At 42.2% G+C, this 13,718-nt stretch overlaps 2 protein-coding genes across 2 annotated transcripts in view; both read left to right on the top strand.

Moving 5' to 3' along the window:
• mettl27 (methyltransferase like 27) overlaps positions 1–13,718 on the top strand; it is a 115,049-nt gene that overhangs the window by 28,305 nt on the left and 73,026 nt on the right. The window lies entirely within an intron of this gene.
• Positions 4,419–10,282, top strand: LOC139344313 (claudin-4-like). Its single transcript, XM_070982373.1, has 2 exons — positions 4,419–4,917; positions 9,396–10,282. The coding sequence occupies exons 1-2, from the start codon at positions 4,419–4,421 to the stop codon at positions 10,049–10,051; spliced, it is 1,155 nt and encodes a 384-aa protein (XP_070838474.1). The 3' UTR covers positions 10,052–10,282.

Genomic DNA, 13,718 nt, shown 5'->3' with positions numbered 1-13,718 from the left:
CGAACCAATAAGAGCTTTGTAGGTGGGATCAAGAATAGGGGTGTCATCTGTGGTGAGTCAGTGCCAGTGAAATGTCGACAGAAAACAGTGACAAGGATGAAAAAGATCAACATAGATACACAGGTTGTGTACATCATCTAAACAGCAACTCTTAAATCAGAAAATGAAAATGACCATGACAACTGCAAACAGTGTTGGCAGAGAGCTTCACTGATTCCGACTGGTGATGATAACCTTTTTTTTATGGTGGCAAACGGCCTTGAAAGGGCAATGATGAAGCAGGTTTCACAGTCATAAAGTACCAAACAAGCAAAGCTAGAGTGGCTCGCATCATAGCTTCAATATCTAAAACCAAATTAAAAAAAAGTGTCGAATCATTTTGGCTCTCATTTTGTAAAGTCTTAATAGTGTTGAGATTATTTTTTACATGTGCATTTCTACTTTTATGAACCTTTGAAGTATGTTACATGGGGCACAACTTATACTATTAGTATATAATACTAAAGATAGTGACATTGCCTCTGTTACTTGGTCGCTACTAAAACTTCACTAAACAATATTCTTCTATATTAAAACTAAGCGATTTACGTGCTGTGGTCAGGGGCAGCAGTAAAACATATTTTAGGTACAAAAAAAAGCCCACATAAGCTATTTGGATCAATCTAAGTTCACGCTGAATTTAGAATGTTTTCACCGCTTTACCTTGATGTCAGACAGCCCTTCCCGATGGGAGCTGAAGCTGATAATATCACTCTCTTCATAGACACAGTCCAAGCCAGACTCCTTTGACAACAATGGTAATTTACCTCACAGAGCCTGAGAGTTGTTTCTGTTATTGTGTGACTTTGGTGGAAATCTGAACTAACACTTTGAGAAAAGCTTTAATAAACCCGCTGTAGCTGCCCAGCATCAAACAGCAGACAAACTTAACAACTAGCTGGTAAATGTAGCAGAACAAAGCAACTTAAGAGCCAGATGTTTGCCTCACAAGTTGGTGGAAACCAAAAAAGAGCTAGAAGAAGAGTGAATTGGGCTTTCAGATGGTGAAAAAACACAATTCAAAATTAATGCTACTTTTGCCATGTGAAAATAAGAAATGGTTTTCTGTAAAAAATGATTAAGACAAGGCAATATCAGGGCTGTGTATCTGTCATACAACACAGCTGAATCAGAATCAGAATCAGAATCAGAATCAGAATCAGAATCAGAAAAGCCTTTATTGCCAAATACGGTTTTACTCATACGAGGAATTTGCTCTGGTGAAGTTGTTGCATGACACATCTAGTAAAAAATAAGCTGTTAAAGTAGTAAAAGAAATCTAGCAATATAAATATATATACATAAGTCTGTTTTTTGTCTGTTCTTGTGGTGTGAGGTTTTGGTCCTGATGGACCGCAGCCTCCTGCCAGAGGAGAGTGTCTCGAGTTTATGTCCGGGGTGGGAGGGATCAGCCACAAGCTTTCCTGCATGCCTCAGGGTCCTGGAGGCGTACAGGTCCTGAAGAGATGGGAGATTGCAGCCGATCACCTTCTCTGCAGACCGAATGACACGCTGCAGTCTGCCCTTGTCCTTGGTTAGTGTCCTTGTGAAGAAGTGCACCATCATTGTCTTTGGCAGTTTGAATTTCTTCAGCTGCCGTAGGAAGTACATCCTCTGGGGGCAAGGGGCAGGGGGCAGGTGAGGCTGAGTTCTTCCTGTAGTCCACAACCATCTCCACTGTCTTTGGAGCGTTGAGCTCTAGGTTGTTCTGTTTACACCAGGTCACCAGATGGTCAACCTCCCACCTGTAGGTGGACTCGTCGCCATCAGAGATGAGTCCGATGAGGGTGGTGTCGCCCGCAAACTTCAGTAGCTTGACGGACTGGTGACTGCAGGTGCAGCTGTTCGTGTACAGGGAGAAGAGCAGAGGAGAAAGAACGCAGCCCTGAGGGGATCCGGTGCTGATGGTCTTTGCGTCGGAGATGTGTTTCGCCAGTTTCACACACTGTTTCCTGTCAGACAGGAAGTCTGTAATCCACCTGCAGGTGAAGTCAGGCACGCTCAGCTGTTTAGAGAACGCGCTGCGGTCATTGTGTTGGTGAGCAGCAACTTCTTGTTTGAGCATGCAAACAAAGAAATTGGTGGTATTGACTTTCAGATATGATTTGAATCATTGGTACATAGTTGGTTTCCTTCCTTAATACCAAGATAATGTCAATGAATTGCCTTTTATCAGGCTTTATCTTATTGCGGTCACTGAGTTGGCCATTCTATAAAGGACTTGCTGGAAGGGTGTGGAAGTGTGATAATGTGCGCACGTATACAAGATAAAATGTGATAGTGACACTCGACAAATCTGTGTCTGTGATATACAGCACATGGATCCTCACTGATGGTCATTCAGAGCTGGTTTAGGCAAGTAACAAGAATCTGTGTCACTATTATCTGATTTTCAAGGGTCAGCCATAACTTGAGGATAAACTCCTCCCTGTAGGAGTGTAGGATGGGCCTAACCCTAACCCTAACCCTAACCCTGCACAGCCCTAACCCTAACCCTAACCCATGCAGAAGAAGTCCGCTGTAAAACTTCGTGTGCATAATCAGGAACTGTCCTCATATGAGGAAGTAATAACCAGTCAGCTATCTTGGAGAAATGAAACAAGGTTAGTGACCAACACCCAAAGACACACTGACACGCCATGCTGTTTCTAGCTAGACAACTAATGAACCTCTGTGCCACTGAAAGCTAATGATTGATTGATGGGTGGATATTATATTATTGATTGAAACTGACTGGTTCAAGCCTATGTAAGTGCACATCGTATTTTCTTATACAAGAAGAAAATGTGATAAGATTTTGATATAAGATTTTATTTTATTTTTTTTTTTTTTGTATTTTGTATTTTTTGGCATATGTTGTTCAATTTGTCCACAGCATTACTGGGGATGTGATCTAAAATATTTTTTTAAAGCTCTATTTTCTCAACTTCAGGGAACAGGGACAGGGAAGTCTGAGGATATCTTATATGATTACAACAATTGATCCATCTACCAAGTATTGTATCCAATACCTGATGTAAATGATTCCTCAGTATCAGAAATCAGGCAGCGTTGCAATGGGAGACACGTTCCTTCATTTCTTTCGTAATTTTTTTGTAATTCATTTGAGTGAACTCCAGTTTGAGTAATGTTTGCTAAAAACTGCAGTACCCACCTGTTTTAGGAAATTACTGAACCTTTTAAAAAATACAAACAACATATCTATGACCCCTTTTTAAACATTTCTTGAGCATGTACCAACCACCTAGCAGCTGTGTGCCACAAACAGGGAAGGAACAACTAGCATTGTTGGTTTCGGTCTATTCATTGGACTCATGTATTCGTGTTCAGTTGAGTCCACAGTTCTTGTCTATAAAATATATTTCTAGCATTTCTAGTTTGTCATTAACTAAAGTTTTATTGTACGATTACCCGTAGACTGTGTGACCCAGTGGAGATGGTGCAAGTTTCTGCAATAAAAACTGCAGCTTGTTTTCGCTGAGGCTATAAAAACATGACACATCACAACAAAACCAAAAGAGAGAGAGAGACAGACAGATAGACAGAAAGCGAGAGAGAGAGAGAGAGAGAGAGAGAGAGAGCAGAAAATATACGACAGAAAACAGAAAGCCTGCAAGATTTTAATATGGCCTTTTCTCTTCTCTGTTGCTCTTAAGCACAATCCCATTCCATGTAAACACACTTACACACACACACACACACACGCACGCACACACACACACACATCTATTAGAATACATGTTTGTATGTCCCTTACTGTCTCATGTGGTCACCTATCAACCAAGTAACAAGCTCTGCCTTGGCCACTCATTACCTCCTGACAGCAATAAAGCGAACACGCCCACAGCTACCATGGGCAAAAGGTTAAACCATAAAAATGCTCTTCATTTGAGAAAGCACACAAACGAGCACCAACACACCCAGGTGGTAAATGAGCCCAGTGCTCAGGGCTCACCTGATTGGTTTGGGTTGCTGAGTGATGTCATCTCTTAGGAGGGCCTGACCACTTAATAATAAAACGATACATGGATAAGGGGCTTTGACGCCGTACAAGCAGCAGAATACAGGAAAACAACATCTGAGCGGACGTGTACACCAAGCTCAGAGTTTGAGGAGGAAGCACACGGTGACAAATCAACACTTCTGGATCCAGCAGCAGGTGCAGCAGCTACAGCTTGAGGAGAAGGCACACCTGGTGGAAAGAAGGGTCATCAAAGAGGAGCAAATATCAAGAGGGCCTTCAGATATTTGCTGGAAAATAAAAGGGAGAAAGGGAAGACAGGAAAACCAAGAGAAAGACAAATTTTGAATAAAGAGGAACCGAGAGGACAAATAAAGAAACTTTTGATCCAAAGAGGGGACACCTTTCTGGGTGCACGATGGCATCTTTTGGACTTGAACTGGTAGGCGTCTCTCTGTCAGTGCTCGGCTGGGTGATGGCTATAATCAGCTGCGCCTTGCCTATGTGGAGGGTGTCTGCCTTCATTGGCGCCAACATCGTCACAGCTCAGGTGTTCTGGGAGGGCTTGTGGATGAACTGTGTGTTCCAGAGCACGGGCCAGATGCAGTGCAAGGTCTACGACTCCATGCTGGCTTTACCTCAGGACCTGCAGGCTGCCAGGGCGCTCACCGTTGTCTCCATTATTGTGGGGTTAGTGGCTCTCCTCATCGCTTTGGCGGGAGCGAAGTGCACCAACTGCATTGATGATGACAGGGTTAAAGCCAGGGTGGTGGCGTCCTCAGGCGGGGCGTTCATCACAGCAGCTCTGGCCCAGCTGGTGCCAGTTTCGTGGTCAGCACACACCATCATAATAGAGTTTTACAGTCCAATCATCCTCAATGGTCAGAAGATGGAGATCGGGGCGGCGCTGTATGTGGGCTGGGGTGCCGCGGCTCTGTTACTGATTGGGGGCGCCATCCTCTGCTGCAGCTGCCCTCCACCGGCAGAGAAAGCAGCAATGTACAACATGCACCCCCAGACTCGTATAGCATATTCCGCCGCACCGAGGTCAGCAGTTCATAGCTCCTACAACATGAGAGACTATGTGTGAGGGCAGAGGGATCAGGAAGCATAACATGACTATGTTCACATGTATCCTGCATATTCATACGTTTTCATGAAATGTGGACAGAAATGTAGATAAATAATAATCATGTTGGTTTAACTGGAACCAACTGTTCCAGAAAATGGTAGGAACCAGGTGTTTACGATACCATAAATGCATGGAAATATGATGGTCCTGTTTACAATTACCATAAGAAGACGTGACCAGATACAGTCTATGCAGTCATATATATATTTATTATTTGAGCTCATAACATTTCCATTGTGGATGTTCCTTATTGTGCTGATTAGTGTGTACATATCAGGTATCATACTGTCAACTATTGTAAAGCAAATAGGGACACTTGTGACTGCTTTGACTGTACTTTAAAGTTTTAAATTGTTGTGGGGGAACAATATTTTTCTTGATATTATTACATAATACAGACATAGGTTGAGTCACAGATATGAAACTTTGTACAGCCGTGCAAAATGGAGCTCACTTTGGGCTCCAAAGCAAGGTCAACATGGCGGAGTGGACTGCAGAAAGAATGAAGGAAGTATACTTATTTTATGTAGTATATATGGAGCGGTACATGAGAGATCACATCCCACTGCGCATTTTGTGGCTGTTTATGACATTTCTGACATTTTCTACAAAGGTTGCTTTTGTATAACACGTCTTTTGCTGTACTAACATTAAATGTGTTCGCTAAAACGAGACAAAAATTTGTGTTTTATGAAAATCTATGAAGTGGACTTTGTGAATGGAAATGTTTTGTTTTAAAATCTACTGAACTGATTGAAAAAGCTCAAAATAAATAATAATATATAATAAATGAATAAAGATTTTCACTGTGAAACATTATGTGGGCCTAATTTATCCTAGTGAGACTTAACAGTGATTAAGATGAGATGAGAGTTAATGCTTGGCATGAGAGCAACGGCTTACAAGATAAATAGAGAAAAAGGTTTTGATTCTATATGATGATGATCACTAAGTTAAAGACTTATGTATGTTATATTATGTTTTATAGAGTTAATGTCATCTTCCCTATGTCGGTCAGAGTAGCTCATAACAGAGGATTTTCTTTCACGATCTTTTGAACAGAAATCAGATGGTGTCTGACGCAGTGTCTGAACAACAGATACCACCTTTTCCCTGCTTTGAATAGTCAAATCATCCCTCTGTGTCCCAGCAGGTGTGCTCAGGCACAGTGGATGAGCCTGTTAATTGTACACATTACTACACACGTCTATCCACTGAACAACACCGAACAACACCATTTCAACATTGGTCTATCTGTTTCTCTATCATATATTAGTGTGTGTGTGTGTGTGTGTGTGTGTGTGTGTGTGTGTGTGTGTGTGTGTGTGTGTGTGTGTGTGTGTGTGTGTGTGTATAATGTGTGTGTTTACAGTGTTTGCAAAATACCTGTCTACAGTCTAGGCTACATCAGAATATTCTATTACTTTTAATCCCATATGAATGTTAAAATACGCCGAACCATTTGTCCTGTATCATAGCTACATGTATGACGTTTGCAGCAAAAAATCTCGTGAAAATCAGTTTAGTATTCAGAGAGTTACGATGTATTAAATGCGCTGACACTTCTTTGCGCCTGTAAAACAGCACTGAGTGGAGCAGGTGACCGGTCCAAGGTGGCGGCCCCACGGCTCGTCAGCGTCAATAGGCAGTAGCGGTTGATGCGGCGTCTACTCTTTATATGTCTGTGGTCTGGTCCTGCAGGACCGGTCCATTCCTCAGGTCAAGTCCCCCTAGTGGCCTGTCGCACTTTCGTTTTGTGGAGTGAATTTGCAGCGTTTCTCCCTTGCAGTTGTTTTGGGGTTGTGTGTGTTTTGATATTTGCAGCATTTTTCTTTCACATTTGTTTTGTGTGTTTGTAAGTTTTTGCTTCCACTTCGTTTCTGTGATTGCAGCATTTTTCTCTTGCAGTGTCTTTCTGTTGCATTTGTTTTATGTGCTTGTGTGTTTTTGGCTTTGCATCATTCCTGTGTTTGCAGCGTTTTGCCGTTTGCGGCGCGTTTCCCCTTGTCAGCCACCGTAGAAAAAAATTAGCAAGAAAATATAATCAATGTATCGAAAGTAAAAGCAGTCATAACGTAGAGTGACCCATTGAACAGGTTAATATGGAAAACACATCTTTACTAATCGACAAGAGCATTTCTGTGAATGCTTCTGCACTTGTTTTGTTAACACGAGCAGCTGGTCAACTCAGGTGTACTGAAAAAGGTAACCTACAGTTCATGGCTCTTATCTCTCTTGTGATACATCAGCTGATGTTGTTACGTAAACACCAGAAACTGACTGATGAAGACGTTCTCAATGGAACGACAAACAGCCTCCCTGCTGCTCAGCCCTCAGGTTTATTTATGCGTGTTGTGGTTTTTACATCTTTGGTAGAAATATTTTGGGCTCCACACTCATAATGTGAGGGCATTTCTCTTTCAAAATGTTTTTGTGTGTATGGCAAAAACACTGGAGCAGCCTGTTATTCAAGCCTACAAGCAGCTGCAGACAATGGAAATACATCCAACGTTAGGTTTGGAGGTGTGTTTCCCTGTTGCCCTGTTGTTTAGCCCTCACAATAATGGCGATAAAAATTACATTAGAGACAATTAGATGTATGTAGAAGTAATTTAAATACATTTCCTGTCAAGTACTAAATTGGTGCTAATCATTGGATGTATACGCAGAATAAAGTTGGCAATTATAGATTAATAATGAATGAATTATTATTTTGGTTAAATGTGACATTATTCAATGGTGATAGATTTAAAGTAATAGCTACAAGCAACACGACTAACACTTGTTAAATCAGCCTTAACAGTTTCACATAAGACAGCTGAACTTAAATAGCGTGGCCTGTCTTTTTTGGAGACAATCCACGTCTTTAGTGGCGTTTCATGTAATAAGAACAGAATTACAGCGATTTTTTTCCAGGAAATTTGCAGCTATTAGAAAATTAAGCACCTGTCATATAGAACGCATCCAAAAAGGCTTCATTCCTGACAAAATGTCATTACATTTTTTAACTCAAATTAAACCTATGATTCTCAAATTTTTTGCTTTTAATAACAAATATTGTGCCATTCTATTTGAACATTCTGATTCTGAACATTCATTCCTGATCAAAAAAGCCTGCATCTAAAATAAAATAAAAAATCTGGATTGTTTGATTTATTCTCAGCAAGGGTTCAAATAAAACTGCGAGCAACAGTAATTCATTGATTTCTTCACATCCACTAACCGGAGACATGTGTGTCTGTGGCATCTGCTTGGTTAGAGTAAAGAGTTCAGCCGATACTGACATGACCACGCTGTCTGTATGTTAAAGGAGTCTCAGAATAAATCTATTATGTTTTCTCTCTGCTCATATTTACTCTGGGTGCAGTTATTCCGGTTTCCATTCCAGCTTTGGGATTGTGTTCCTAACACTGAGTCCCGACTGTTGAAGAAACTCACACAACTGGAACCAGGAAGTAACAAAAGACCAACAGTCTCAGAGGAACAGCATAGCCTGAGTGAGTGTTTGCACCTGTGTGTGTGTGTGTGTGTGTGTGTGTGTGTGTGTGTGTGTGTGTGTGTGTGTGTGTGTGTGTGTGTGTGTGTGTGTTTGTGTTTCTATGCTTACTCACAACAAGCTTAAGTGGCCAGAGGCTCGAGCTACCGCGTGTTCTGTGTCAGGGACTACATACCTGCTGTTCTGTGACTCACCTCTGCTTCCTCTTCCACTCAGAGGATCAGTGATTTATCTCATCAAACCTCATTTAAAGGTCTTGTTTGCTCAACTTTTTACCACTGCTTTGATTTAATCATCACTGCAGAACACAAATCCAGGCAGGAAACTGTGTTTTTTTTTTGTAGCGTTCATTTTTGGTAGTCAAGGAGGCTGCCATCTCACCAAAAACCAACCCCCACCAACTACGTACACACACACACACACACACACACACACACACACACACACACACACACACACACACACACACACCCTTCCTCCATCACATCCGTCCTCACCCGCACTGCCTCCCCTTCTCCATAGGTGAAGACAGCCTCCTGCTGACATCATCACCAGGGGACTCCTCCTTGCTCCCCTGAGGTATAAAGGATCTCTTGTTTCCGTGGTAGCATCTCATAGCTGCATCACACCCTCTTACAGGTGCTCACACTTTTCAAAGGAACCTGAACAACCGGAGGAGACTCTTCACTGAGATCTGAGAGGGTTTTGTTTGTTGGAAAATCAGTTCACTTGCTATTTTAAGTTTTGCTCTGTCATCAGATAAAGAGCCGGCATGTCGATGGGCATGGAGATCGTGGGCATCGCCCTTGGAGTCCTTGGATTTATCATTGCGATAGTGACATGTGCCCTGCCAATGTGGAAGGTGACGGCCTTCATTGGAGCCAACATCATCACGGCTCAGACCATCTGGGAGGGTTTGTGGATGAACTGTGTCACCCAGAGCACGGGCCAGATGCAGTGCAAGGTCTACGACTCGATGCTGGCCTTGCCTCCGGAGCTGCAGGCGTCCAGAGCAATGACCATCATCTCCATCATACTCGGAGTGCTGGGGGTCATGATCTCCATCGTCGGCGCCAAGTGCACCAACTGCATCGAAGACGAGGCGTCCAAGGCTAAAGTGATGATCATCTCTGGAATCTTCTTCATCCTCGCTGGCCTCTTGGTCCTCATCCCCGTCTCCTGGACAGCCAGTGTTACCATCCGGGATTTCTACAACCCCATCCTGACCAACGCGCAGAGGAGGGAGCTGGGCGCATCGCTCTACATCGGCTGGGGAGCGGCCGCCTTGCTCCTGATTGGTGGAGCTATGCTGTGCAGCAGCTGCCCTCCAAAAGAGAAGCAGTACAAGCCGCCTCGGATGGCTTACTCCGCCCCGCGCACCGCCAGTGCAGGTGGAGGGTATGACAGGAAAGACTATGTTTGATTGGATAGAGTTTTGGTGGGATAAGATGAAAATGTCTGTTGCACATGAGTGTATCTGTGTCTGTGCTGTTTGTTGTTGTGTGAAACCACAGGGAGAACCCTGGGAAAAGACTCCGACATGAAGATGAGTGTACAAATCCTGATCTTTCTGCTTTGCTTTTCAGCAGGTGTGTCTTAGATGTTCGGTGAATGAACAGCGAGTTTTCCAGTAAAAAAAAAATATTTTACTCTTTTGAAATGTGTGCGCGCATGTTGCATTTATATATGTGAAACTGAAAACACCTGCTTCTTGTGTGCGTGTGTGTGTGTGTGTGTGTGTGTGTGTGTGTGTGTGTGTGTGTGTGTGTGTGTGTGTGTGTGCCTCTCTCTATCATTAGCTGTTGGCTGACTGGTGTCGAGTTTCACTGAGACTTTCAGTTAAAACAGTGTGTGTGAGTTCACTGACAATAATGAGGAAGAGGCTGCTCTCATTTAACATGGATTTGGGTGTGTGATTGTACAATGTGTGTGTGTGTGCACGCACGAGTGTGTGTTTTGCATGTTATATTTGCTTAGGAGAGTTTCTGCTGTGGCTGAAACTAAAGATGGATCCATGATATGGCCCCAGGTAACAACTTTATCTTCTTCCTCGCAGCTCTCACTGTTCGGGGACACAGAAACTGTTTCAGTCAGTACACAAAGCCTGACAGTTTATGTGTCCGTATGAGTGAGTTAATCTTATATTTCTGTAATAAAAACGTATTTGTAATGTATTTTAACACCATATATTCCATCATGTGTCTGTGTTTCAAATAGATTTATATTGTATCTTAGTTTCAAACATTTCTGTATATTTTATATGAGAAGCAACAGCCTGTACAGTCCTCGGTGTGTCAAACAAAGAGCTGACCCTCTTTATTGTCTTTAGTGTGTGTGTGTGTGTGTGTGTGTGTGTGTGTGTGTATGTGTGTGTGTGTGTGTGTGTGTGTGTGAGAGAGAGAGACACTCCCTGAGGGAACATGACTGCAGCAGTTGTAGGATGTTTGTTTCCTGATCATCATGATACATTTGTGTGTGTGTAAAAATGAAATATTTCACAAATTCGTCTCTGTCTCTTTTAGATAATATTTTTTACTTTGTTGTTGTTTAAATGCTGTCAAAACAGCTGATTTATGAAATAAAATGCTTTGTTAAATGCTTTGTTAAAAGTGCTGAAATTGCAAATGTGTTGAAGATTTTAATAAAAGCCATATTAATGATGATGTTTTTTCTCCCTCTTTGCTCAAAAAAGACCACTTAGCCAAACACAAAACAAACAAGGGTCAGTCCAAATCAAATAGTTTAAAAAGCTGAACACTGGGTTGGGCTTCAGGAGTGTCTTTGTTTAGCCAGCGGTACAACTGACTTAAAGTCATCTATCAGGTTTGCAGGAGTCATATAATGCTTAGGTGTGGTGGATACAGTTGGCTTCATTATGCTGCCACAGACCTGTCAAGATGACAAAAACTCATGCCTGTTGGCTACATTATGGACAAAGGAAAGAGAGAACACTTGTTAAGTCTGTACTGCAGCTCCAGTGGCTGTGACGAGACGCTTGATGTCTTGCAGCAGCTCTTTGAGAGGTGACGGCTTTAGGGTGTCAGGAGTTTATTGACGCTCTCTGTCAGTTTGAAGCCTGCTGTATATATCCTGCATGTGTTCTGCAGCACAAGAAAGCTTGACTAGACAACACAAACTCTTTCTGAAGGTTTCCACATTTAAAAGAGAAGCAAACTGCAGCAGGATCTGCATCAAATGCTTTATTGGGCTGATGTGGAAAGTCTTAAGTGTGACTGATTTTTAAGGTTAAAGGTGCACTGTGAAGGAAAAGGTTTACAGTCACGCAGCGTTAAATTCAGATGAAGGGCAGGAAGTGAAAAGCACAATGGACGAGATGGAGGAAAGTTCTTACTGTGCTAGTTTGGATGAAATTATGAGAGAAAGGTAGAAACAGAAAATCAGAGCATATGTTGGATGTGACCTTTATGTAATGAAGGAGTGATTTTTTAACAGAACTGAAAGTTTTGCTGCTACTGAGGCAGCAGATATAACAACTACCCGTTCATTCAGACGTCGTTCTTCCCCAGAAAACAAATGAAAGCAGACAAGAGTATGGAGGCATTCAACTTTCTCGTTAGCAGTTAGTTAGTTATGACCTCTGTACCATAGTGCTCCGCGATGACTGTCGTTTTGTGGATTAACCGAGCAACAAACTTTGAGTGCTGTGGCATTGTTTGCTAGGCTAACTACTCGCAAATGTTCGGTGAAACGCCACTAAAGAGGTGGATGATCTCCAAACAAGATAGGTTACTTAATTTCAGCTGTCATTTGAAACCATTAACACTGATTTAACAAGTGTTAGTCATGTTGAGTGTAGCTATTACTTTAAATCTATCACGATAGATTTAAGACAACAGCTAATTTCACACCATTTCTACCATTAGCCAACTCAGCTCCTCCTGACTCCTCCCATTTTTCCCACATTTTTCAGTCAGTTTCTTGCACAACCAAAGAGGGATGTGACGTCATGTGCAAACAACCTATTGTCAGTTACTGTTTGTAAACACAACATTCAAACGAAGGTCCCTCCTCCCCGGCTTAAAGGCCTGTGCTCAACATCAATGCTTCCAGTCTGGCACCTTTTATTAAGTCCTGACCTCACCTGTTATTGGCTGGGGGCAACACACCCACTGCCCAAAGGTTGCAGCACAGAAATGTCATGACCACAGCAAAATAAGAAAATAAGAAACCACAGGCAGAGGGCAGGGTCACTGCAGATAAATACACCACAACACACTGCTAGTGGGTCTTAAGTGATGATTGAGAGGGATTACTTCTATGTGAGTCTGTACATTCTTCCCGCATAATACACCTTTAACTAGGCCTTCACCCCATATCACTGAATAAAATATATTTATTTAGCACTTGCTTAATGCCGTTTTTTTTTGTCCTTTTGCCAATTTATCCCTATTTTTAATTGTACATAATTGCACCACTGAGGTGCCAGTTTAATGGAAATGTAAATATTGTGAATAATCAATGTTCAGAATTAAACCATGGTGTTGACGTGTCTCTGCTGGGTAAGATAGATTAAGTATCAAGAAAATAGGTGAGACTGATCAGTATCATCCTCGTTCATGCAGAGTCACATGATGTTTTGCACCACTAAGTCACAACATTTTACAGCCTTATCAGTAGATGTGCAACAAGGTGCTTTATCAGCCTTGGAACATGTTGCATCCTCTCAGACAGCTCATCTATGAGTGGTTTAAGTGTTTCTTTTCGACAGAGACGACTAGTGAATATTGGCTTTTGGTGTCTCTAGACCAGCAGTTCTCAAACTCAAACTACCCCCCCTGGGTGGGCATAGAGCCACTACAGGGAGGGCATGGATGACCAGGGGAAACATATGGAGTGAAACAAAGATGACTGAATGTGATTTATGTAGGGAAAATAAACTAAAAAGAGTTTGCTGATGCTGCTGTTCTGACCATCATTGTTACTGATTGACGGGTGTGGGGAGGGCTTGCGAGAAAACCCTGCTTTAGACTCACCAGTGAACACTGACACAAAACAATAACACAGGGAGAAAATGCATCATTGAGAAGACAAAAATACAAATTCCTCTATCATTCCTCAAACAAGTTAAA

This window comes from Chaetodon trifascialis, chromosome 16, assembly GCF_039877785.1.
Source record: "Chaetodon trifascialis isolate fChaTrf1 chromosome 16, fChaTrf1.hap1, whole genome shotgun sequence".
NCBI lineage: Eukaryota > Metazoa > Chordata > Actinopteri > Chaetodontiformes > Chaetodontidae > Chaetodon > Chaetodon trifascialis.
The sequence above is the reverse complement of the archived record's forward strand: the minus strand, read 5'-3'. Positions and strand labels throughout refer to the sequence as shown.